The 25,081-nt window shown below is 45.8% G+C and overlaps 1 protein-coding gene across 1 annotated transcript in view; it reads left to right on the top strand.

The window, feature by feature from the left end:
- Window positions 1–9,829: 9,829 nt before the first annotated feature.
- The window catches only part of DGKZ (diacylglycerol kinase zeta), a 137,566-nt gene continuing 122,314 nt past the window's right edge, over window positions 9,830–25,081 (top strand). Inside the window, exon 1 of the mRNA XM_053387126.1 lies at window positions 9,830–10,366. Coding sequence (XP_053243101.1) covers window positions 10,098–10,366 — 269 coding nt within the window. The 5' untranslated portion in view covers window positions 9,830–10,097. The remainder of the gene's footprint in view (window positions 10,367–25,081) is intronic.

Below are 25,081 nucleotides of genomic sequence, written 5' to 3'. Positions count from 1 at the left end.
GGTCAACAGCAGGTGGCGCTAGAACCAATGATAAGATAAGCCCACATCCTAGTTTTGCTCCTGCCCTCCTCCCGGCTGAGATCTGCAAGGGTGAGACTGATACTAAGGAGGAGGAAGGTGAAAGCAAATGCCACCTCCTGGGTGGGACGTAAGTCAGTAGACAGACAGGTAGGTAGGGGCCAGTTGAGGATGGTAAGACAATGTTGCATTTGCCCTAACGGACCAATTTCTGTATTCATCTTTTAATCCATAGGAATAGATGCTAGTGCAACCAGCCATTGCCGCAAATAAAAAATGGCAATGGAATGTCAGGACTTTGTTCAGAAACGAGCAGGAGAAGCTTTCAGCCTACCAGGTTCCCTCTCTTAGTGATGGAGGTGGCCATCTCAGATCAAAGGACCTTCAAGGGCAGGGGTCGGCAAGGTTTACTTCACCTGGACTGGTTCACTCCAGCGGAGATCCCTCTGTGGGCCAGATCACATGTGTGTGATTTCTAGCATCTGCGCAAATGCAATTTCCGGCGTCTGCACAGACGCAATTTCCAGTGTCTGCGTATGTGCAGACGTGATTTCTGGCGCCACAGAACCGAGTCCCCACGCCGTGCCGGTTTAGCACAGCACGCGGGGACTCACTGAACGAGCAGCTCGGTTCGGGGGTGGCTTCTGCGCCGGTTAAATGACCCCTGTGAGCCGCTTGTGGCCCATGGGCCTTAGGTTGCTGACCCCTGTTCAAGGGCAAAGTCCAGCATCAGTCTGCTGGATTTCACCTTTCCAATTCTATTCGTTTGGTTTCCCACAACAGGTGGGAATCTGTTCAGCAAGATGATTGTGTTGTCAGCCAGCACATCTGCCGTGAAGAGTTGCTGTGCTCATTTTGCATCCATTTAAATACTAATCGTATGGCTACTTTACTCAGCAATGCTAAAATGATTCTGTTGTCATCTTTTGCTGCTGCTGTGAAGGGACATTTGGCATACGTTTATGCTGTAATTGAATTGTCACAGACTGACAGATTTAACTCCAGCCTTTACATCCCCCCTCCTGGTGCATATTCAACAGGCCTCATGGAGAATGTGCACATAATCATTCCACGAAGAGGGAATTGTGCCAGTTGATATACAGGCTTTGGGGAATGTAGATATCTCAGCTGAAATTTGTACATTCTCTGGCCATTATGTATAATATCCAACAGACTTTGGGGAATGTACGTATCTTGACTGTATTTTGTACATTCTCTGGTCAGCATGCATAGTCACCAAGAAACATTGCCTTTTTTTTCTCGTTCAGGCTGGGGCAGCTAATAAAATTGAAGCAACAGCATAAGCCCCAGCAGAAAATAATTAATTTATTGATTAGGTAAAAGGCAGATGAGCAATTAACCAAAAATTGCAGAGAGAAGAAATGCCATGGTGCTTCTGTAGCAGCACAACTGGGTGCCTTCATCTGCCCCAGCTGCAACAAAACATGTCTCCTGCACCAGTCTCTATAGTAGTAGTAGTAGTAGTAGTAGTAGTAGTAATAGTAATAATAATAATAATAATAATAATAATAAATTTATTTATACCCCGCCCATCTGGGTGGCTCCCAACAGAATATTAAACAGAATAAAACTTCAAACATTAAAAGCTTCCCTAAACAGGGCTGCCTTCAGATGTCTTCTAAAAGTCAGATAGTTGTTTATTTCCTTGACATCTGGTGGGAGGGCGTTCCACAGGGTGGGTGCCACTACCAAGAAGGCCCTCTGTCTGGTTCCCTGTAACCTCATTCTCGCAGGGAGGGAACCACTAGAAGGCCCTTGGAGGAGGACGATGGGGGTGGAGACGCTCCTTCAGGTATATATAGCCACAGCAGGCACTGCAAACGTCCAAAGGCTTGACCTCACCCCCAAAGGCAAACTCTTCTATTGTCTCCCAGGACAGATGGATCCCAGCAAGATGATAATTGGCTGAGAACCCCAAGCAGTTCAGAAGTAGAGTAGGTGTAGACACAATGGCCCACCCTATGGTGTTATTCAACTGATGTTAAGGAGGGTCCCCCAATCCTCTGGAGCTTCAGGAGGGGGAGGGCAGAATTACTGAAACTTGCTTCTCTTCCCATTCCACTGACAGAAGCCTTCTTGCTCTCTGCTGAGTGACACTGTTAGATATAACCCAATTGTATTAGCTTCATCCTCATAGTTATAAGTACATATAACTGAATCAAAGACATATGCTTCCCTCCTGCAGTAGACACAGCTCACCCCTCTTTCAGCCCCATGGTTTTGGGAAAGGGTGTGTGTTGTTCAGATGGGGAAGCCCTGCAACTAGCAGTCCTGAAACTTGGGGCAGGAGGGTCAGCGCTTTGCAGTTCCTTGACCTGCTGCGGCAGCTTATCACTCACCGCATGTGTTGACAGGCAGAAGGGCCATTTGGAGAGTAATGGAGCCAGACAAAATCATTGTAATGAGGTTTATAAGGAGCAGGTCATGCTCAACAAACTCAATCATTTCCCCTGACAGAATCTCAAGCTCATCAGTGACCAAGATGCTGTGACCAAGGCAGCTAAGCATTAGCTGAGCATTGCTCCCAGATAAATTTTTATTTCCGTGGACATATTTACAATAGTTCGCTCAGAGATTAATCTTTTCCATGGGCTAAAATTTTGAAGCAAAGGCTTTTGTATCTCTCCCAGCAACTGGGACTATGTGACATCATCCGCAGAGTGAAAAGACGCCCCATCCTCTTTGAGACTGGAACAACTGACTTCCAGACTATTTTTTACCTGGTAAGTTGTCAGCAAGGATAAGCACCCTTTGGAGGGATCAGCAAGGATAAAGATTGTACTGAAGTTTTGTCCAAACATACACCAGGATCTCCCTGTTCCTGGTCTTACACTCTATACAGTTCTTCAACCTTGGGTACCAGATATTTGTTGGACTACAACTCCCATCATCTCTACTAGCTTAACCAATGATTGAGGATGATGGGAGTTGTAGTCCGACAGCATCCAGGGACCCACGCTTAAAGAAGTTTGCACAAGCTCCAGCACACAGTCCACTGGCTGTCAGATGGCCTTATTACATTATTCTTGTAAATGTTTTGATTTGTATGCTGCCTTGGAAACATTATGGGTGAAAGGCAAGAAACGCCAGCACAGATTAGTCCATAGCTGACTGGATCCAGGGATACATAGCCCCATACTTTTAAATGGAAAAATCTTAGCCTCTTGCCTTATGGGATAAGGCAATGGCAGAATCCTGAGGTGACAGAATGGCATGTGCCATTCCCGACTACAGGTGGAAGATCTTTTTTAAAACAAGTTTCCCACATTAAAAAACACACACAAAAACCTTCAACTATAAATTTTGAATCGTCCTTCCTGATGCATTTGTTTGCTTATTTTTTGAAACTGAAACGAAATATTTTATGTGGGAAGTGATACACTATGATACCCCCTACCTGCAGTGGTACAATCCGTTCAACCGCCTCAGGATTTTACAAGGGGGGGCGGGACTTTGGTCTTTCAGATTTCAGTGGTGCCCTGTGAGAGGCCAAAATTCAGTAGCCCCCACCTTTTGCCTTCCATTCTGCACATACCTGTGTTGTCCTACAGCACCCCCTAGGCTTGGCACCCAGTGTGGGGGAACCAGTCACACTGCCCTAAATCCGCCTCTGCTTTTACCACCTCATTCTGCTGGATGTTCAGAGGAGAGAAGCCCAATATATGGCTTTATGTATAGTTCTTATTATTTGGCTATGCAACTTGATCCTATGGATGTTTATTCAGAAGTATGCCCCACTGATTTCAAACTGGGCTTGCTTCCAAGTAAATTTAACGGAAGCCTTGATTTTCTCGGACTTTATTCTTTAAGGATCTCAATTGTCATCATACAGAATGAATTATGCCATTTTGAGGGAGACGGTCAAGCGGAGTACGTTAATCCTTGTCATGTCACACGGCAACAGATTCTCCTGCAGCTTACCAGAAGCCCGTGGGCTCAGCAAAACTCACCAAGTGCCTCCAGGTACATTCAGGCAAAAAGAAAATGTCTGCGTCAATGCTTGCTTGTGAGTGTGAGACAGGCACTGTGAAAAGAAAGTGAGGAGGCGGAGATAGCAAAAACTTCATTTTTAGCTGTGGGAGAAAACTCTCTCTCTGACCTTGTTGCTCTTTTAGGAGAAAGTGTGGCATTGGAATGGAAACTGCTTTGTTCTGGGCAGTTCTGTGATGCCACAATTGCATGGCCAAATGAAGAAGACCTAGGAACATAGGGAGCTGCCTGTCTGGTCAGTTTCACGAACAACTCTTCTAGGGCACAGCAAAGAAGAATGCTCCCATATTTTTTCCCTGGCATCTGGAATCTGACACTTCTTCTGAATTCATGCTGCAGCTGCGAAGGAAGAAACTGGAGCACCACCTCAGATAAGGGTGCCCAGCTTAAGCCATAGTTGCAAAGGAAGAATTGGGAGCTCATTTAGAAGCAGCTCCCAGTTCTCCCTTGGAGAAGGGCTTGGACTTTCCCATGCCTTATTGTCAAATGACATCAGGTGTGGGCAAGGTGGGCGGGGTTCACTCCAAAGGCTTCATGGGCCAAATTCAGAGGCTACTGCTCTATTCTCCCTCCACCCCCCAACAGACCCTCAGTGGTCACAGAACATAACCAGTCCTCATTAGGCTGTTTTGGAGAGTCTCCCAACTCAGACCTTTTTTCCTATACATTTTTGTACTTCTGTTAACTTAGGGTTACCCCCTCTCCCCAGCTGTCTGCTGATACCTCTTGCTGCTGCCTTAGGTATATCAGGAGTGGGAAACCATTGGCCCTCCAGATGTTACTGAACTACAATTCCCATCAACCTCAGCAAGCATGGCCAATGGCCAGGGGTGATGGGAACTGTAGTTGAGCAATGCCTGGCAGGCACTTTGAGAACGTGTCTTGCTATTAGTGTTCGCTGCAGCAACTACAGTTGTACCATGGTTTACGAACTTAATACGTTCCGGAAGTCCGTTCTTAAACCAAAGCATTCTTCAACCAAGGTGTGCTTTCCCAAAGCAGTGGGGGACTCAATTTACAAATGGAGCACACTCAACAGGAAGCGAAGCATGTTCTTATTCCAAGGCAAAGTTCACAAACCAAAACACCTACTTCCGGGCTTGCAGCGTTCTTAATCCAAGTTGTTCATAAACTAAGCCATGGGTAGGCAAACTAAGTCCCAGGGACCGAATTTGGCCCAATTGCCTTCTAAATCCGGCCCATGACGGTCCGGGAATCAGCGTGTTTTTACATGAGTAGAATGTGTCCTTTTATTTAAAATGCATCTCTGGGTTATTTGTGGAGCATAGGAATTTGTTCATTTTTTTTCTTCTTCAAAATATAGTCTGGCCCCCCCACAAGGTCTGAGGGACAGTGGACCAGCCCCCCGCTGAAAAAGTTTGCTTACACCTAAACTAAGCTGTTCTCAAACTAAGGTACAGTGGTGCCTCGCAAGACGAAATTAATCCGTTCCGTGAGTCTCTTCGTCTTGCGGTTTTTTCGTCTTGCGAAGCACGGCTATTAGCGGCTTAGCGGCTATTAACGGCTTAGCGGCTATTAACGGCTTAGCAGCTTTAAGAAAAAGGAAACAAACTCGCAAGAACTCGCAAGACGTTTCTTCTTGCGAAGCAAGCCCATAGGGAAAATCGTCTTGCGAAGCGATGCAAAAACCGAAAAACCCTTTCGTCTTGCGCGTTTTTCGTTTTGCGAGGCATTCGTCTTGCGGGGCACCACTGTACCACTGTATTCCAGATTATCAATAAGCCAACATGAGACTTGGTTAGCAAGCTACACACATTACATTGCAGCAGCTGCGATGACCAACAGGAGGAAGTGGCCTGCACTGGAGAAGAGAGACAAGTGGGTGACTAACTCCCCCCCCCGCCCGCCCACTGACAGTCACTTTCTCCCTAGAATCCCCCACCCAGCTTCCTTTGCCCATGGAGAGTTTCAGACTCATGTTTGCTGTGAAATCCCCTTAGGCCGGTTTTAAATGTGAGAAGCATATTGACTCAGCTAGATCAGCCTCTGGCTATCTGGCAGAAGCATAAAGAACATTGAGCTTTAAACAGCTCAGTATCCATTTTTGTATTTCAGTGGTCTAGCAGAGGAGAAATAAAGCAATTGCAAGGCTGATCTCTGTTCAATGGCAGAAGGGAGCATTAATCCTTGAAGCCAAATGATTTTTTGAAAGGCGTGTTATCTAGCCACCCATTTCTGGCTACTCCAGCTACTGTGAGGCCCATGCAGAGCTGGGCTCTCTCTTGGGAAGGCAGAAATAAGAGCATAGGTGCAGAAAAATAGCCCATAGTCCAAGCCTTACTCTAACAAAGTGCCACCATTTGATAGTATCTTGTATGCTGAGGCATGTAAGATACACCAAATGAATGTACATTTCACTGGCTGAATGTGCACCTTGGGCAGAGGAGATGACAGCTGATCTAGAGAAGAGGAACTAATGCTATCTGGGGGTTGATGGGGCTGAGTCATGGGAGAGATTTGAAAGGAAAGCCTGGGGAGTTTGGCTAAATGACAAGTCACGACAAGGCAGTAGGAAGATGTGGGAAGTGTGGGGGGCTGAGATGTCAAGCGATTGATGGGTGTAACCCTAGCGAGGCAAAGAGAATGTAAAAGGTGGAGATGTCACACAAGTGACATGACTTGTTTCTGGTGCGCAGATTCAAGGACCCTTTCACTTCCCAGGTGCTGCTGACATTATTTCCTCATGGTGGTTTCGGGTCTGCAAAGAGCAGGCACGGTTTCTCTTGCAAATCTCAAGCAGCTCCTTCTCGCAGATATGCGTGCATGCCATGCTGAAATCCCCTTTTGTGCAGGAGGATAACTGAGTCCCAGAAAAAGAAAGATGGCAGCACTGAACCTGGTTGGGCTTTATGAGACAGCTGAGACAGCAGGAGAGGAACTCACTCTGACGCCTCTTCCTTTCCATTACTGAAAGGCTGCCTGCTCTCAGGAGAGCCAGTGTGATGTAGTGGTTAAGAGTGGTGAACTCGTAATCTGGGGAACCGGGTTCGCGTCTCCGCTCCTCCACATGCAGCTGCTGGGTGACCTTGGGCCAGTCACACTTCTTTGAAGTCTCTCAGCCCCACTCACCTCACAGAGTGTTTGTTGTGGGGGAGGAAGGGAGATGAGATTGTTAGCCACTTTGAGACTCCTTAGGGTAGTGATAAAGCAGGATATCAAATCCAAACTCCTCCTCCTCCTCCTCCTCTTCTCCTTCTAGGCAACAGATGAGAGGTGATGGTCAGCAACAAGGCCAAGATTCTGGTTAACAGGAAGGATTGGTGGCCAAGCAGATTCACACCCTTTGGTGATAAGAAACTGTATATAAATGGCACTACAGATCTCTGGAGAGGACAGTCAGGTGCCTCATCCCCTGAATTAACAAATGCAGACCAGGCACAATCCTGCTGTGGTTTCACATATGTACATACATACATACATACATACATACATACCGGTACATACATACAAGTTGGGGTGGTAGTGGGAGAGTGGGAGAGAGAGAGAGAGAGAGAGAGAGAGAGAGAGAGAGAGGAAGGGAATATTTCTGAATGTTGCCTGATCTTTGTGCATCAAGATCAAACTGGTTCTTTAGAGAATAAATATCTGCATGTGCTGTACATCCCCATTGGCTGGGTACTTCATGTAATAGAGCCAATTTCTACTGGTATAATTTATTCCAGTCCTCAGAGCATCCCTGGCCATTCACCAAGTCGTGCTTGCTTTCTGGTGCAGTGCTGTCTTAGCCTCTAGAAGCCAGGTGCATACTTTCCAGTGTGACCAAGAGACATGGGAGCAGCGTAGAGATGTAGAGGCGACAGTTGCAAGAAGACCTAGGAAGAATTCCACTTGCCCTAACCCTTCCCTGCAAGCACAGGAGGATGTATTAGGCAATTTCGTTAGTGGATAGCCAAGCTGCTGGGAGAAAAATACAGTACAGTGGTACCTCGGATTACAGACACTTCAGGTTACAGACGCTTCAGTTTACAGACTCCGCTAATCGAGAAATAGTACCTCGGGTTAAGAACTTTGCTTCAGGATGAAACAGAAACCATGCGGCGGTGGCAGCGGGAGGCCCCATTAGCTAAACTGGTGCTTCAGGTTAAGAACAGTTTCAGGTTAAGAACAGACCTCCAGAACGAATTAAGTTCTTAACCTGAGGTACCACTGTACCTGTCTCGTTTTTGGGGGTGGGGGGTTAAAAAATGGAAACTGTGCCCTCCTGTGTTAGAGAGGGGAAGTGCACGGGATTCCAAATAAGCAGTAGGGGGTGGGTGGGAAACAAATAAGAATTGGGGTATATTGGTGAGAAGGAAAGGCATTCAATTCTTAATTGTTGACATGCTTTTGTTTCTTGTAAAGGACTACGTGAGTATTTGCCTTGTAGAGTATAAAAGTACTCATCCTGGAAAGAACTAAAGAGATAAAAGCAAAAACAAACCTTTAAAGAATGCCCACATTATGTGCATGCATGCATGCATTGTGTCTTTTATTATGACTCCTGTCCTGGGCACTGTCCAGTAGGTACCTCTGACAGTTGCCCAACTATTTGATGCACAGAGAGCAAGGGAGGTGTCAGCTCTGGAGAGAATCACATTTAACCAGCAATAATAAATTGGGAGAGTCTTGGGATAATGAGATTTACCTGAAGTTTATTCCCTTCTGCTAAAGGCAAGCATGCAGCCATTTTTCCAGAGGAAGAAGCTAAAGCCTTACACCCCCTAAGAGTCCTTTTTATTATTTTCTTATTTTGATAGCACTATATATAGTATAGCAAGCTATAAAAGTTTCATTCCCATCTGTTTCCTGCAAGCACCCATTCTTACTCCCACCTCATTATACGGATAAGTAAGCAGGATTTTTGTTAAAAAAATGATTTCACGGTGTTTCCTTTGCGAGGCAGGTCATTATTATTTCCATTTTGCAGAGGCGTGACTTGCCTAAGACAAAAAATGTGAATTAAAACATCTATTCACTCTTTTTATACAGCACCTGGTGCCCTCCAGCTGTTTTGGACTACAGCTGGATGCGACTAGTCTGAAACAGCTGGAGATCACCGAGTTGCCAAAGAAACAGCTACGCCCCGCCCACTATTTTTAAATAAACAAATAACACACGCTATTATTGGATGAACCCTATTCTTTGTCCATCAGAAATCACCCTAGCAGACCACTCACCCACCTTTCTTCTTCGTGTGTGGTCTTGTTCAGACCCTTCGGATTTTCCACGTGTGCACGGAGGTCAGACTAGATGATCCCTGGGGATCCCCCTCTCTTTAAGATCGAATCCTTTCTCGACCAAATCTCGGGGCATTCTAGGACCAGGTCACAGTTCCTGGGCTCAGTTCTGCCTGGATTATAAAGGGTTAAGTGCCGGCTTCCGAGTGTCTCTTAGGTGACATTGCTCTCCGGTGTAGCGTTAGCACAGCCCCCTTCCCTCCCTCTCCCCCCTCCGTCTCTCCCGTTGCTTTGTCTTCTGCGGCAGCAGGGTCCGCGGAGTCTCTCCTTCTCCGCGGGTGCTTTCTTCTCACTGCTGTCCTGGCTGCTCTGGAGGAAGACGCCGAGGTGGAGAGCATCGGATCCCAGGTCATGAAGAAACCCTGACTGGTCCTTTTCTCCCTCCAGCAAGAACAGAAAAAGAAGAAGGCTTCCCCATCTCCTCTGGCGGAAATTGATCCTTCCCGAGTTCGCTGCCTCCTTTTCTCTTTTGGCTGTCATATTAACTTCTTCTTCCCATTTTTAAAAAAATCTTCCTGCCATTCTGGAAAGGCAGCTGGATTTGGGGAGGGGTAATTCCTCAGTCTTGTCTAAGTTTCTGGGATCCCCCTCCCTCCCCGGAATTCCTCGTGCTTTTGTTTTCCTGAATGAATGAGGCTGATGAGTGATAATTCTAAAGCAACAATAGCCACCCATTGAAGAACCTGTCAAATCTTCTCAGCCAAGCAAGCTGACTTCCGTGTTCTCTCTCCTTCCTTCCGAAGAAATCCAAGCCCACCGCCAAGAACAGCAGGGCTGAGTATTGTGATCCTTTGGGTAGCAAGTGCCTGAGTCCGTCTTCCTTGGGAGAGAATGGCCGAAGCTTCTCCCAGGACCTGGAGAGGATGCGATTCTGCTGGAGAAGAGGAAGCAGCCAGGGGAGCTAAAGCAAGCTGGCAAGGCTCTGCAAGAGAAGAATGGAGGGTTCTCGGAGCCGGGAAGTCACTGCCCCCCAGCCTGCAGCTGGGCCACAACTTGAACCCGCAGCCGGAGGAAGACAGAGCCGAAGCAGGCCCGTCCCTAAGGGCACAGATGGAGGATCAGTTTCTGCACTTGACCATCAGAAAACAGGTGTCCTACAGGTAAGGGCTTCCTCTGGTCAAGTCGCCAAGGGGGCTGGTTTTAGGAAAAGCAAGACATTTCAGTGAGTCTTCAGGTGGTTTTCTGCTCACTCTGAATGTTTTGTGAACTACCAGAAAGCGGGTCTGGGGGAAACACAGGGCAGAGCAACATCCAAGTCCCATGCATGTTTGCTTGCAAATAAATTCCGCTGAGTTTATGGGGACTCAGTCTCAAGTCAGTGTGCCTAGGGTTGCAGCCTTAGTCTTTTTCAGTCTGCAACCCAAAGTCTACGTGTGTTTGTGTGTGTCTCAAGTACAGGAATAGCCAATGTGGCAGCCCCTCCAGTTGTAGTTCTCCTGCAACTTCCATCCTCCCTGATTGCTGGCCATGCTGAACAAGGTCGATGCGAGCTGGAGTCCAATAACCACTTAGCTTCCCCCTTATCATTATAGATGGTCCTAACAGATTTAATATAACTAGGGAATTGATCGGCTGAATCAATGTAATTTTACCCTCGCATACAATCTCTTTCCCTTCCCCCTGAAAAACACTTTAAGCATCTGTGGATGGCAGAGAAATGTAAATAAGGAAGTGAGGCAGAAAAACTTCCGAAGTGTATGACTGGGAAACCTGGAGGTGGGGGTGGTCGAGAAAATAAATTTAAATCAGATACAGTCATTTGTGTTTCCTGTATTTGTCTCTGCTTTTGAAAGTGCACCACCCCAAGCCATTCTTTTTGGCTCCCTTATAGTGAGACCATCGACTTGGGTCTGAGCCAGTAGCCAACATGCTTAGCTGAGATCCCAGTCCATATACTCATATCTGTGATGTCTCCAGCAAGGAGAAGCCCCATTCTTCTTGGTCCAGGGCAGGACTCCTGTTATGAACCTACAGACTTCATTCTAGCTGATGCCAAGACTTGGTGGCTGCATTAGCTGAAGGGATCAGAAGGACACATGTACCTGTACGGGAGTAAAATGGGGTGGTGGGACAAGAAGGTCGAAGGACAGTTGTCACTACATGGGCCTGTGAGTAACGGAGAAACGAGGGAGTAAATAATTTGTACCCTGTAACCTAAGCTATTGTTTTTGTAATTTGTAAATCGGGTTTCTGTAGGTGGCAATGTGAAAGCTTTTGAGCTTCTCGGAGCTGTTCTCTATTAAAGCTAAAAACAACTACAAGTATATTACTTTGCAATGCCACTTTAGTTACCAGCTTTATAATAACCCCTTAGCACTTTAAGTTAGTAGCATTAAAGAAACAAAACTGGGTGTCACAGAATATAAGAAGCCATGGTTCACTGTGACTGAAAGCTCAGAGCTAAATTTAAAGCTTCCCAGGTTGCTTGAAGAAGAGCTTTGTGATACTAAAAAGCTTGCTCATTCTCCCCCACAGAAGCTGCCATCGCCTTCCCAGCCTTGCATGCTGACTCTCCCTGATCATCCCCATATAAACACTTCAGCAGTCAATAACTGAGGGCGGTTTGAAGTGATTCACTGTACACTCATGGAGAAACCCTCTGTCCTGAACAGCATATGAAGGGAAATACTTTATATAGAAAACATTCTTGCTTCATGGATACTAGTGTTTCTACTGCAAACAGATAAAATGGGGGTGACATACCCCCACCTTCAAACACCATTGCTTGCATCTGAGAACGCTGATCTAATTATCTGATGAATTTGTATGTTACAGTGATTCAAATGCTAGATTTACCAGTAGATGTGGAAAGTGCCCGGGCTTACATCCCCATTCAAGTATCATTCTCATTCAAGCTCACTGAAAGGACAAGTCACTTTCTCAGCCTAACCTACCCTGCAGGGTTGTTGTGAAGCCAAAGCACTGCTCTGAGTTCATTGGAGGGTGGGAGGGAGGCTGTAACTACCTAGTAATAGCCTTGTGCTTACGGTCTCCTAGAATGACTTGGGTAGCCAACTTTGTGCACAGCAGATCTGGGGCCATGGGGCTAAAATCCAGGAAAATGAATGGTGCTGCTATAGCACATGTGATCCCCACAGTATATATGGACAAAATGCTTCATCCAAGGACCAGGAAAGGCAAATCTCTGGCTTCTCACAGGAAGAAGATTGTTGCCCAAGGAGAAATGTTTCCTTGGACACTTAATGGTTATGTGCCAGAACATCAAACGGAGGTTGTGGAAAGTTGCTGTTCAAATGTCCAGGCTCAAAACATTTAGTCATTCTTAGCAGGTGTGCAGCATGATCTGTGAGCTATGCTCTAGAAACTTTGCAGCAGCCTTTGCCAACCCGGTGCTTCCATATGTTTTGGATGACAATTCTCATCAGCCCCAGCCAGTGTGGGCTGGGGGGAGTTGTCATCCAAAATATCTGGAGGACACCAAGGGACCTTGAGAGTCATCTGGTCCAACTTCCTGCAATGTAGGAATCTCAGCTCAAGTATCCAGGACAGGTGGAAACATGGGTGTAGCCGGAGGGCGGGGGGGCAGCTGCCCGCCCAATCATGTAAATCAATAAAAATACTTAAGTAACCCCCAACATAAATCCTGGCTATGCCCATGGGTGGAAACCTCCGAAGGAGAGTCCATCACCTCCCGAGGGAGACCATTCTGCTGTCGAACAGCTCTTACTGTCAGAAGCGAAGGACTGCTTCCAGGTTACACACTGCTTATTAATGGCACCATTAAGTGCCTTATTGTATGTTGCAGCTGGACACAGGGGGGCTACCTTAAAGCCAGAGGCATGACTTGCCCTAACATGGTGCACACAATGGTCTACTTTCTGCAGCTTAAAAGCATTCTGGCCTGGATGCCACCATGAGTGAGGGATTATCAAGGCTGGGAAAGGGAAGTGAACAGGATTTGCCTTCCAAGCTATATTTCTCCAGGTGCGCAGGGTATGTTTTATGAATGGATTAACTTGCTGCAATTATCCCAGAATCCCTGTGGGAGGAATAGAACATATTGCAAACCAATATGAACCATTTGGATTTTCTGGGAAGCTGCTTCATCGTCCTATCTGGCCAAGGGTTCTTTCGATAGAAAGTTCTGAAAACTCCATCCTTGAGTTCCAATTTTCTTCTGATTGGGACCATTAGCAAACTTTGTATGCCTCTTCTGATGACCCAAAAAACCCCACCCTTCACACCTATATTTTCCACCTGTAACACTTGCAAATTCTAGTTATAATTAATTCTGTGATAGTTGTTGAAAGTGACTCATGGAGTTGTCAGTCAGGACAAAATGTTCAAAACGTCGCTTTTTAAGCAGTCAAGGATGCATACAGACACCTTTTAGGCACAGAAAACTTGTTCTGTTTGGGGGGGGGGGTGTCTGTGTGCCGCAGCCTGTGAAATGCCTTAAGAAGAAAATATATCAGTCAGTGTCAGAATATCCTTTATTAACCAACTTAACAACAACAACAACAACAACAACAACAACTCTGGGCAGCTTTCAACAAATTAAAACACAATATGACATCAAACATTTCAAACTTCTCTGAACAGGGCTGCCTTCAGATGTCTTCTAAAAGTCAGATAGTTGTTTATTTCCTTGACATCTGACGGGAGGGCGCTCCACAGGGCGGCTGTATTATTCATGCCAATAAACTTTCTGACCAGAATGGAAGGAAGATCAGCATCTTATATCACTGTCCAACCTGGAATCTGAAGAAAGAAAGTAAGGCAGAGACAGGATGATGAGCCTGGCAATGTCTCTAAACCAGAATTGGTCTTGTGCAGAAAGCCAGGCCTAGCCACAGTACAATATGCAGGACCAGTCTTGACTCTTGGGTTGTAATCTAGTAAGCGACTGTGTAGTGTAGCAGATTACGCAACTGGGATTGTTAGGAGTAAGAATCAGGACACAGAACAATCCTAGTGAGATGGAATTTAATATTCAGGTTCTGCATACAGCAACCATCCGGCTCTCAGTACTTCTCTGTCCTCCTTAGGCTTGTTTAAGTCCTGGGATAGCTCAAACCTGTGATTAACACAAGGCATTCCGAAATGCTGGAGCTGCTGTAAACATTACAGGTGGGGGAATTTGGATACAGCAAGGGAGTGCCAAGAGTGAAAAGTTCCAGGTGATGTTATCACATTTGTATGTCAGTCTGTGCTCACAGGTTAGCACATGCAAATGCAGACAAATTCAAGCTATTTGCAAAGAGGAAAATTGAGATGCTCCTGTTGCCTAACACTGCAGATCCTCTAAAGAACACCAGATAGATGGCAGTCTTAACCACCAGGTCCAAAGAGAACCCAGGCAGGAGGAAATCCATGGGCACATCAAAGGAGTTGGATGTGCATGCATAACCCAGTATGTACAGCACGCTGTGAGCTGTTCTAACCACCTCCCATTCCTGCACAGCATTTGTCAAAAAATGGAGGACTGTAGGATCAGGGTCAGCTCTGTAGTCTTCCAACTAGAATGCAGGAATCCCAGCACGCAGTCTCCCATCCAACAGGAAACCATGCCGGACCCTGCTTAGCTTTGCAAATGTGCTAACAGTTTTATTGCTGCACCACTGTTTAAAGAATGATTTAAATGTATGGTGAGCACACAACCTAGTTATACTATTTTGCGGGTGGCATTGTGGTCTAAACCACTGAGCTTCTTCGACTTGCTGATTGGAAGGTCGGCGGTTCGAGTACGTGTGACGGAGAGAGCTCCCATTGCTCTGTCCCAGCTCCTGCCAACCTAGCAGTTCGAAAGCACACCGGTGCAAGTAGATAAATAGGTACCTCTGTGGCAGGAAGGTAAACGGCGTTTCCATGAACTCTGGTTTCCGTCACAGTGTCCTGTTGTGCCAGAAGTGGTTTAGCCATGCTGGCCACATGACCCGGAAAGCTGTCTGTGGACAAATGCCAGCTCCCTCGGCCTGAAAGCGAGATGAGCACCGCAACCCCATAGTCACCTTTGACTGGACTTAACCATCCAGGGGTCCTTTACGTTTTACCTTTACCTTACTATTTTGCAGTGGGGGGGGTGGCATGAGGATTAGCAAAAGGCTCCCTGGAAAGAGGATGGCTGAGCCCAAAAAGATTGTGATACAACTCCTGCGAAGGCAAAATTTCCTCAGCCTTCCCGAGACCCGACGTTTCACGTCACGTTAACTGCCTATGGGCACTTCCTGCCAGTCCTCTGCCTGCTCTGCTCCCCCAGCCGGCAGAAGGGTAGAGGGTGGCAGCACCAGCCTTTTACGTAAAAGGAGGAGGAGGAGAAAAAGCACCCTTGATATTTTTAAGGACTTGGAAATAAATGTTTCTTCCAGAAATAGAGAGAATGTGGTGTGTGTGGAGGTGTCTCTGGCGGGGGGAGCGTGGGCTGCCGGAGCTGGTTATATATAGCACTTCCCGAGCCAAGCCTCTTAGCAGCAATGGATTTGCAAGGCTCGCTGGTTCCAGCCTTTGCGGAAGCGGCTGCAATAAATACCTAAGTAGGTTTCATGTTTGTATACCTGATTTTAGCAGTGATTCACTGGGGGGATTTGGGGAAGTCATTCAGAGAAGCAAGTGAGACAAAAGCTTCTCGGCCCACTAATTGGCCACTAGTTCCACTAATTGCCATATTGCACATTACAAAACTAGGTAGGCTGCTGCGTGGGTAGCATAACCATGGAAGGATTTCATAATCTGTGAGGGAGACAAGCGGGGCTTCGATTACACTGGGCTTGCCCCCTCCTTAGCTTTTATGACAGCCCCCTTAGCTACTATTTTTAGAAATGTATGGGGGCACAATTTGTCTGTAATTGTCTAGCAGGTGTTAGGCAGAGAGCGTTTGTAAATTTCATTAAGGCCCCCTACTTTTCCTCACATTATTCAAACGACTTCTGAGACCCTGGGTGTGTACACACTGAAGCAAGTGAGCGGCAATTGCCCCCAACACCATACAGCATGTAAAAATAAAACGTGTATGCCTCTTATGGATTATAAGGTATGGCATAATATAGGTACACACTGTGCGCTTGGATGAAGCAGCCGATTATGGGTAAAATTCATGTGCCCGTATTTTCTTGCCACAAGCGTGCTTTTTTCATTCCTCTGCCCCGCAGCTGACAAAAGGCTGAACATGTTTTGAAGCTCGCACAAGTGAGGCAGCCTGGCTTGCTGAATTCATATTGTGTGGGCTGAACCATTCAGAGGCTTCGAATGTTTGCGAATGTTCATCATCAGTTGACTGCAAAATATCACCTTGCAGTGGGAGGGCGGGGGCTGGGGTGGGAATCTAAATGATACTCAAAGCATAACTGAGGCTTGGGATATCCGCCAGTGCTCAAAAAGGACTCTGTGGAAGTCAACTTTTAAAATGTGGATTTGTGACTCTATCAATCTCCCAGCGTCCCTTTGGCCTACATCAGCAACTGAGCCATTACAATCCTCACCGTACTCAAAGTCTCCTTCCTTGGAGGTCTTTAAGCAGAGGCTTGACAACCATATGTCAGGAGTGCTCTGATGGTGTTTCCTGCTTGGCAGGGTGTTGGACTCGATGGCCCTTGTGGTCTCTTCCAACTCTATGATTCTATGAATTCTATGAATTCTATTCTATGAATTCTATGAATTCTAGGTATTGCAAGCACAAGGGAAAGCACTTCCTGAAGCCATTAGCAAAGTCTATGGCTAGTTTGGCTGGTGCAAAGAATCCTGGTGCCAACAGATCAGATTTCTCAAAGGGTGGAGTCAGCACCTCACCTTTAGTAGAAGAGGCCCTATGGCTCTTATCTGCCAAGACTGCCAGAAGTGCTTATTAGAGTGGAGTAAAAATGGTAGGGAACAATATACCCCCCAACATGTCTCTGATGAAAATAGGGACATCCTATTCAACAAGAACAACAATTTTCTTTATACCATGCCCATCTGACTGGGTTGTCCCAGCCACTCTGGGCAGCTTCCAATATATATCACAACACAATAAAACATTTAACATGAAAAATCTTCCCTATACAGGGCTGCCTTCAGATGTATAATTGCTTATCTCCTTGGCTCGGGGGTCACGTAACTCCATACATTCCAAACTTTATTTGATGAAAATAGGGACATCCTAAGGAAAAGCGGGACATTCTGGGATCAAATCAGAAAACAGGATGGCTTCTGTAAATCTGGGACTGTCCCTGGAAAATAGGGACACTTGGAGGGTCTGGAACCAGTAACACACTCAAGGCTTAAATAGGGCCTTGAAACAGTTAGACTGCAATTCTGTACCCACTTTCCTTAGAGTAAGCCCTATTTAAATACATTTGTCTTAATTTTTATTATAGGATTGCAGAGATCATCTAATTTATATAGTAAAAGGGTGTGCTGGGAACGGCCCATGTGAATAGACAGAAGTGCAGCAACCCAGCCTCAGATGTTCAACTTTAAAACTGCCTGGTGACTTGAGTTGCTGATGAGAACAGGAAGTAGATTTCTCCCCCTGCCAACAATGTGTGTAGCTCTGTGTAAGGTGTAGCTGATCCAAGGGCCATATTCTCCTTTGGCCACTGCTGGCTGTGATGAAATGCAATGAAATCAAAATGGCATTAAAATTTAAAAATACAGATAATCTGATGACTGGGAAGTGTTAAGTTCTGTCAAACCCAAAGCTTTGCCTACTTTCCCCCTCTTCTTGCTGCTGTCAAAATTGGTGAGGTCTTTGAAGCTAGAAAAATATGATGGAGAGACTGGATTGTTTTCCCTGCAACTTTTTGTTATTTTTAACACATCCTCCTTAGAACCAAATACCTCTCTCGCTTTTATTCCTTCTCATTTCTCTTCTCTTCCCCATTTCTTCAATCCCTCTCACTTTTTTAGCTTTCCAATCCCCGCCCCCATGTTTATATACCTGTTTTCTCTTTGTTTCCTCAGCCTTTCTTAGAAGCAGGTCTTCTCCAACTTGCATCCTGCACTCACCCCCTTGCTCCCTGGCAGCTCCAAAACTGCCTGGCTCCTAAATTTTGCACACACAAAACATGTATCACGGTGAATAAGAGATATGCTTTTTATGCTTTCCTCATCCATTGTTCCTTGGCTTAAAAATGCTTGTGTCTTCCTGTGAATACTCAGCGGATAATAAACTCCCAAAATCCACTGTTGGGAAATGTCTTTATTGGGACCCACCAAAATGTCACAAAAAGTGTGGTGAGGGTTCTCTAATGCTCTTTTGGGCCCTTTCCCCTGATGTGATCCTTCATATGGAGCTAAGCATCACTTTTCTCATCTATCCCTTACTCTTCCTGCATGGTGGCCTCTTTACCTCTACACCTTATGTTGCAGACAGATGGGTTTGTTTACCTAGTAAGCACTAGCACTAGAGGTCAGAAGTTGCAGGAACACAAGCCTACTTGTTATCCTTATCTCTCAGGCTTATCAACTATTCCTGTGGTAGGTGCAGGGACACCAGGGAGGCTACAGGTAGGTAGCCGTGTTGGTCTGCCGTAGCTGAAACAAAACAAAATAAATATAATAAAATAATAAAAAATTCCTTCCAGTAGCACCTTAGAGACCAACTAAGTTAGTTATTGGTATGAGTTTTCGTGTGCATGCACACTTCTTTTCAGCCCTATTTCAGCACTTGGCTGTGACATGTTGTTGTTGTTGTTTAGTCGTTTAGTCGTGTCCGACTCTTCGTGACCCCATGGACCAGAGCACGCCAGGCACCTCTGTCCTCCACTACCTCCCGCAGTTTGGTCAGACTCATGTTTGTGGCTTCGAGAACACTATCCAACCATCTCATCCTCTGTCGCCCCCTTCTCCTTGTGCCCTCCATCTTTCCCAGCATCAGTGTCTTCTCCAGGGAGTCTTCTCTTCTCATGAGGTGGCCAAAGTACTGGAGCCTCAGCTTCACGATCTGTCCTTCCAGTGAGAACTCAGGGCTGATTTCATTAAGAATGGATGCGTTTGATCTTCTTGCAGTCCATGGGACTCTCAAGAGTCTTCTCCAGCACCATAATTCAAAAGCATCAATTCTTCGGCGATCAGCCTTCTTTATGGTCCAGCTCTCACTTCCATACATCACTACTGGGAAAACCATGGCTTTAACTATACGGACCTTTGTTGGCAAGGTGACGTCTCTACTTCTCAAGATGCTGTCTAGGCCTGTCATTGCCCTTCTCCCAAGAAGCAGGCGTCTTTTAATTTCGTGGCTGCTGTCACCATCTGCAGTGATCATGGAGCCCAAGAAAGTAAAATCTCTCACTGCCTCCATTTCTTCCCCTTCTATTTGCCAGGAGGTGATGGGACCAGTGGCCATGATCTTCGTTTTTTTGATGTTGAGCCTCAGACCATATTTTGCGCTCTCCTCTTTCACCCTCATTAAAAGGTTCTTTAATTCCTCCTCACTTTCTGCCATCAAGGTTGTGTCATCTGCATATCTGAGGTTGTTGATATTTCTTCCGGCAATCTTAATTCCAGTTTGGGATTCATCCAGCCCAGCCTTTCGCATGATGTATTCTGCGTATAAATTAAATAAGCAGGGAGACAAAATACAGCCTTGTCGTACGCCTTTCCCAATTTTGAACCAATCAGTTGTTCCATATCCAGTTCTAACTGTAGCTTCTTGTCCCACATAGAGATTTCTCAGGAGACAGATGAGGTGATCAGGCACTCCCATTTCTTTAAGATGGCTGTGACATAGAAGAGGGCAAATACCTGTTCGCAGCTGCCCCAGAGAGCAGAGTTAAGGGTAGATTTCAGAGGAACATTAGGAAGAAACTTCTTGATGGCCAGAGCAGTTTGACATGGAGGGCACTTGCCAGGGGTGGGCACTCTCCCTTGCTCGAGGTCCTTCAGGCAGAAGCTAGGCACGCCTCTGTTAGAGGATATTCTGAATTGAGAAGTTTGGAATAAAGGTCTTTCAGGGCTGGGCCAACACTCCTATTGATTCTGCATCCAGTGTGGTTTCCACTGCTGGTTTGGGAAGCAGTGTACACATGATGCTAGCCACAAGCCACTTCTATCCTGTCATTTGTTTGGAAATGCTGCATTTTGATGCATTTCCCCCAAAACTTGCTTCAATTCAAACTGAGAAAAAGAATGAGCAAGCTGTGTTTCAAGCTGGTAATGTGTACACAGCCCAACTATATGAGTCTATGAACCAGAGAGACTCATTCTCTGAATTCTAGAAGATTCACCCGTTTCCCCAAACAGCCATCTCTTTCAACAGATCCCACACTAATGCTGCTCCCATGGTGTAACCATCACTGTAGCTCTTCTGCTCCCCAAAACTCCCAGAGCAGCAGACAGGACATTTGTTCAGTGTTGTCACTTACTCTGCCTGTTTCTCTGGAGCTGGCAGCCATTATTATGACTACTTTTGTTATGTTGAAAGCCACCTTGAGCACGGTTTTAACTATTGGAAAGCGGCATACAAATAAAATTATGTATGTATGTATTCTTATATATTTTATTTATACCCCTTTCCCTGATGGGAATTTCCAAGGTGGTTTGGAAATTACCCCAAATGGAAATCATTCTTGTAGGATCTAATTCTACTTCCAGAATTTAGGATTCACTGATTCTTTTGACCCTGTGCTCTCCAGAGTTTAATGCTTCACTGCAGCAGCTGTTTACAGTGCAGCACTATTACAGTGTGGAACATATAATCATAGAATTGTAGAGTTGGAAGGGATCCTGAGGGTCATCTAGTCCAACCCTCTGCAGTGTGAGCTTAAATATGTTTACATGGAAACTTGCTGAGTTCAGAGGTACTTACATCTTGATAATGACTGACGCTTTGGTTACACAATAGCAGGGAAACAATTGAGACACTTCTTAAGGGGCATAATGGGATGTTCTGGGAAGAGATGAGGTTGTGTAGATTTAGAAAAATAGAAAAATAATAATAATGAGGTTTGTAACCTGCCACTTATTACTTGCATCTTAGAAATCTGCTTTAGACTGCCTGAGCACAAAATGTAATTTTCCATGAGGACCTCCTAACTACACAAAGTCATGACAACTTGGTTCTGGGTCTATTGGAGTTTCCTTTTCATCTTCACGTGCTTGACAAGTTATCACAGCAGGGAGGGTGACAGTGTTGTAATACCAGTAGTGGGATTGTAGTCTTTGCTAATGTAAACACATCACTTATGCCTTTGCAATGAGAACCACAGACTCAGCTGTTTTATGCAGTGATATAGCACTTTTTAAGCTCAGACCATGAGTTTGCAAATTCTGAAGTTTTGAGGAGAAGCACAGAAATAAGGAAGATCGCAAGAAAGATCACAAGACAGCCCAGAGAACGTTTCTAAAAATTGGTGGAGGAGTATGAGGAAGAAAAACTTAGTACAATGCACTTGCTATCTATTATACAAACCCAATGAAATACTTGCAAAGCCCTAGCTCTTTCACTACCTCTTGTAGCCCAAGGATCAGGGCTGTACAGTGGTACCTCAGGTTAAGAACTTAATTTGTTCCGGAGGTCTGTTCTTAACCTGAAACTGTTCTTAACCTGAGGTACCACTTTAGCTAATGGGGCCTCCCGCTGCTGCTGTGCCGCCGCCGCCACACGAATTCTGTTCTCATCCTGAAGCAAAGTTCTTAACCCGAGGTACTATTTCTGGGTTAGCGGAGTCTGTAACCTGAAGCGTATGTAACCGGAAGCGTATGTAACCCGAGGTACCACTGTATATAGTCTGTGATTCTGCTATTCCACAGGTAGAACAAGCAGAGACATTGTCATGGAGTGCCAAATTCAGTAACCTGAGGGTGCTTCCAGATGAAAGGTTCCTGGCATAAGAGACTCTCAGCTTTCAAGCTTTTATGCACCTTCAGAAATAGTTTTGAAAGTGACTGGTCAAAGCCTGAAGATGTTTCAATAAACTAAGGCTATGTACACATTAGCAGCTTAAAATTCAGCAAGGTCGTTCCTCTCTTGCATGTTGTACACATCAGAGAGGGAGTGGAGATGCCTTCACCAATGTGCATTATGTTGGTGCAAGAGAAACCTATATCTGTCTATCATCTATCATCTATCTATTTATCTATCATCTATCTATCTATCTATCTATCATCTATCTATCTATCTATCTATCTATCTATCTATCTATCTATCTATCTTCTATCATCTATCTATCATCTGTCTGTCTGTCTGTTAATAAATTCCTGGATACCAGGATCCAGGTTGGGGGGAAATACTCTTTGCTGAGAGAACCCCAGCAGAGATTTAAAATAACAAAATATGCGGCAAAGTAAAGCATGAAACTATAGGAGGTTTAGACCTTTAAAATATGCCATTGTGAGTTCCAAAACTTCCCTCTTTCTGCAGAATAGGAAAAGGCCACACATTTGGTAAGTTGAACAATACAGTGTGCAAAAGTATATGTAGGTCTGCAGACGTCAGCTTTCTTTTGTACAGTACTTGGATTACCTTGGCATTGTTGTTTTCAGAACAAAGTACAAAGCTCAAAAGCTTGCAACCTGCCAACTGTATCACACTGAAAGATAATTATCTCTACAGGGTTTGATGTGCTCAGTGGTGCAGTTAGCTAATTTCAGACTCTGGACTTAATGGTCTTATCCCACCCACTTTCCTTTAGGTGCTAGTATTACTTTATTTCAAAATCTGATAAGACAGCCCTGCTGATCTGCCCTCTTGGTCATTCTGCTGAATGGAGCCCTAGACGTCTGCCCCAAAGTCCTGCCCTGCTGGAGCCAACTAGGACCTACTCCCCTTTCCGTTTCAAATCTTATCCACAAATGCCTCATAATTTCCTTCAGCCTGATCAATATCCCATGCCTTACAGTTCTTTATTCTCTGGAACTGTCGCAGTAGCCATGGCCTGTGCCAAGCACTCCCATCGTAAACAGGTGCAATGCTGCTAAACAAAGGCACTTTGTGCAGCCAGGATGCGGGGCTCCTACTGTGAGCTGTCCCTGCTGCTGCATGGCGTGAAGTCTCAGTGGCCTTGCTGTGTGCCACTTTGACAATGGTGAAGCCTGGAACGCTGCTGTCATTGTGTTTGTGGGCTGGGAAATGAGATGCGGGAGTTACATCCTCCGCTCCCAGGTGGGAAGACATGTGCAGATGGGATGGATGCTTTATGGGAAGGGAGTTTGATGAACAGTTCTTTCCGGCTCAGCCTTCCCTTTGAATCCTTTTTAAAGCATGCTAATCAGCCTTCATAGAATAGCATAATCAAATCCCCATTTGCTCCCACCAATCTGTGTCTGCAGCTCTTTGACGTGAGCCTGTGTTTCAGCATCTCTTAAAGCAAAAGAATAAAAAAGTGTTCACAGGCCAGTGCTTCATGAATACAACTGCTGTGCTGCCCTTCAACTTGGACAACACTGCTTTTTCCAAGACCCAGTGCCAACTGACAACCCCCAAAGAGTGAGATTTGCCAGTTCTGGCAAAGGTGGGAAATCAATGGGTACCAAAGGGAGCAAGTTCACACCCTTGCATTACTCGCTGGGCACTGCTGTAGATTCCTTATTATTATTATTATCAGGCCTGGTGCTGCCTGAAAGATTCGTAGCAGCCGATGTGTAATGACTGGACACAGCTCTTTGCGAGTCCAGTTGGCAAGAGTTCTAGTAGGGCACGGGGCAAGGGAATTGTTGACTTAGGCAAAGTGTGTACACACACACACACACACACACACACACTCAAAGAAAGAGGAAAGGAACAGGTTCTGGGATTCTTGATGAGACCTGGTGGGGCAGGCATAGGCAAACTCAGCCTTCCAGCTGTTTTGGGACTACAACTCCCATCATCCCTAGCTAACAGAACCAGTGGTCAGGGATGATGGGAATTGTAGTCCCAAAGCATCTGGAGGGCCAAGTTTGCCTATGCCTGTGGTGGGGCCTGGGAAAGCACCCTCTGAAACGTACTAGGCTTTAGCAGTCTTCTGACTTTGTGTCTCACTAGCGCTCACTGCAGCTCACTCTTCTCTTGCTTTTTCCTCTTCAAATAAGGCTAGGCCTTGCTGTACATGATTGACTCCCCCAGTGCAAGAGGCTGCTATATCTCCCAGCTTGAGCCTGGCTTTGTCAGGATCTTTAGTGAGCCCACTTGTTTCTTCAGATAGTTTAGGTAACTGAACAATTTGGAGGTAGTCGCCCCCATGTTTTTCCTCTTCCCTTGGCAGATGGCTTCACTTGCTAATGCTTCCTCCTTCCTTTGGCTGGAAACTTTCCCAAAGGGATTATTGAGCAGCCTGCAGGAACCGACACATGGTGCCCATCTCTGTTGTGCTCTCTTCCTGCCAATCCCACCTCTTCATTCAGTCGGTTGGCCTTTGCTTGGGAGGCTGTTCTTCTCTGCCAGGCTGCATATGGCTCTGTCCTCCCCTCTCAGCTGGTGGGCACTGCTTCCTGCGCTTAGCATTTTCAGATGCACAACGGAGGGCAGGAACAATCTGGCTTAGCCTAACCACTGGCTGATGCTCGATTTGTTGTTGATTGAGAAGGACTAGCACCAAAAATCTACAGCTTGCCCTGTAAGGTGGGCGGGGTGGTGGGAACCTTTCTGAAATGTGTGCTTGTTGGCTGTCTTATCTGGGCCAAGTGAACTGATCTCTTTTGCTTGTCATAATATTATCCGGCTTTGGGTGCAAGAAAGTGTAACAAGCCAACCGCTGCCCAGAATTTCCCAGGTTCCTTGCAAATTGCACAGGCTTGACAGTACAGTATACATTTCGGATCGGCAGTACATTCTGTGGCCAGGAAAGAATGGATGGACTAGAATGGGAGGTCTGTTCTTCTCAGGAAGCATCGCTATCCATGATGAACACACCCAGAGAACTGGGAACTGGAGAATTCTTAACAGGATTTCTCTTGCCTTC

Source organism: Podarcis raffonei, chromosome 1 (genome assembly GCF_027172205.1).
Source record: "Podarcis raffonei isolate rPodRaf1 chromosome 1, rPodRaf1.pri, whole genome shotgun sequence".
NCBI lineage: Eukaryota > Metazoa > Chordata > Lepidosauria > Squamata > Lacertidae > Podarcis > Podarcis raffonei.
Note: the sequence above shows the minus strand (reverse complement) of the source record. Positions and strands in the feature narration are given on the sequence as shown.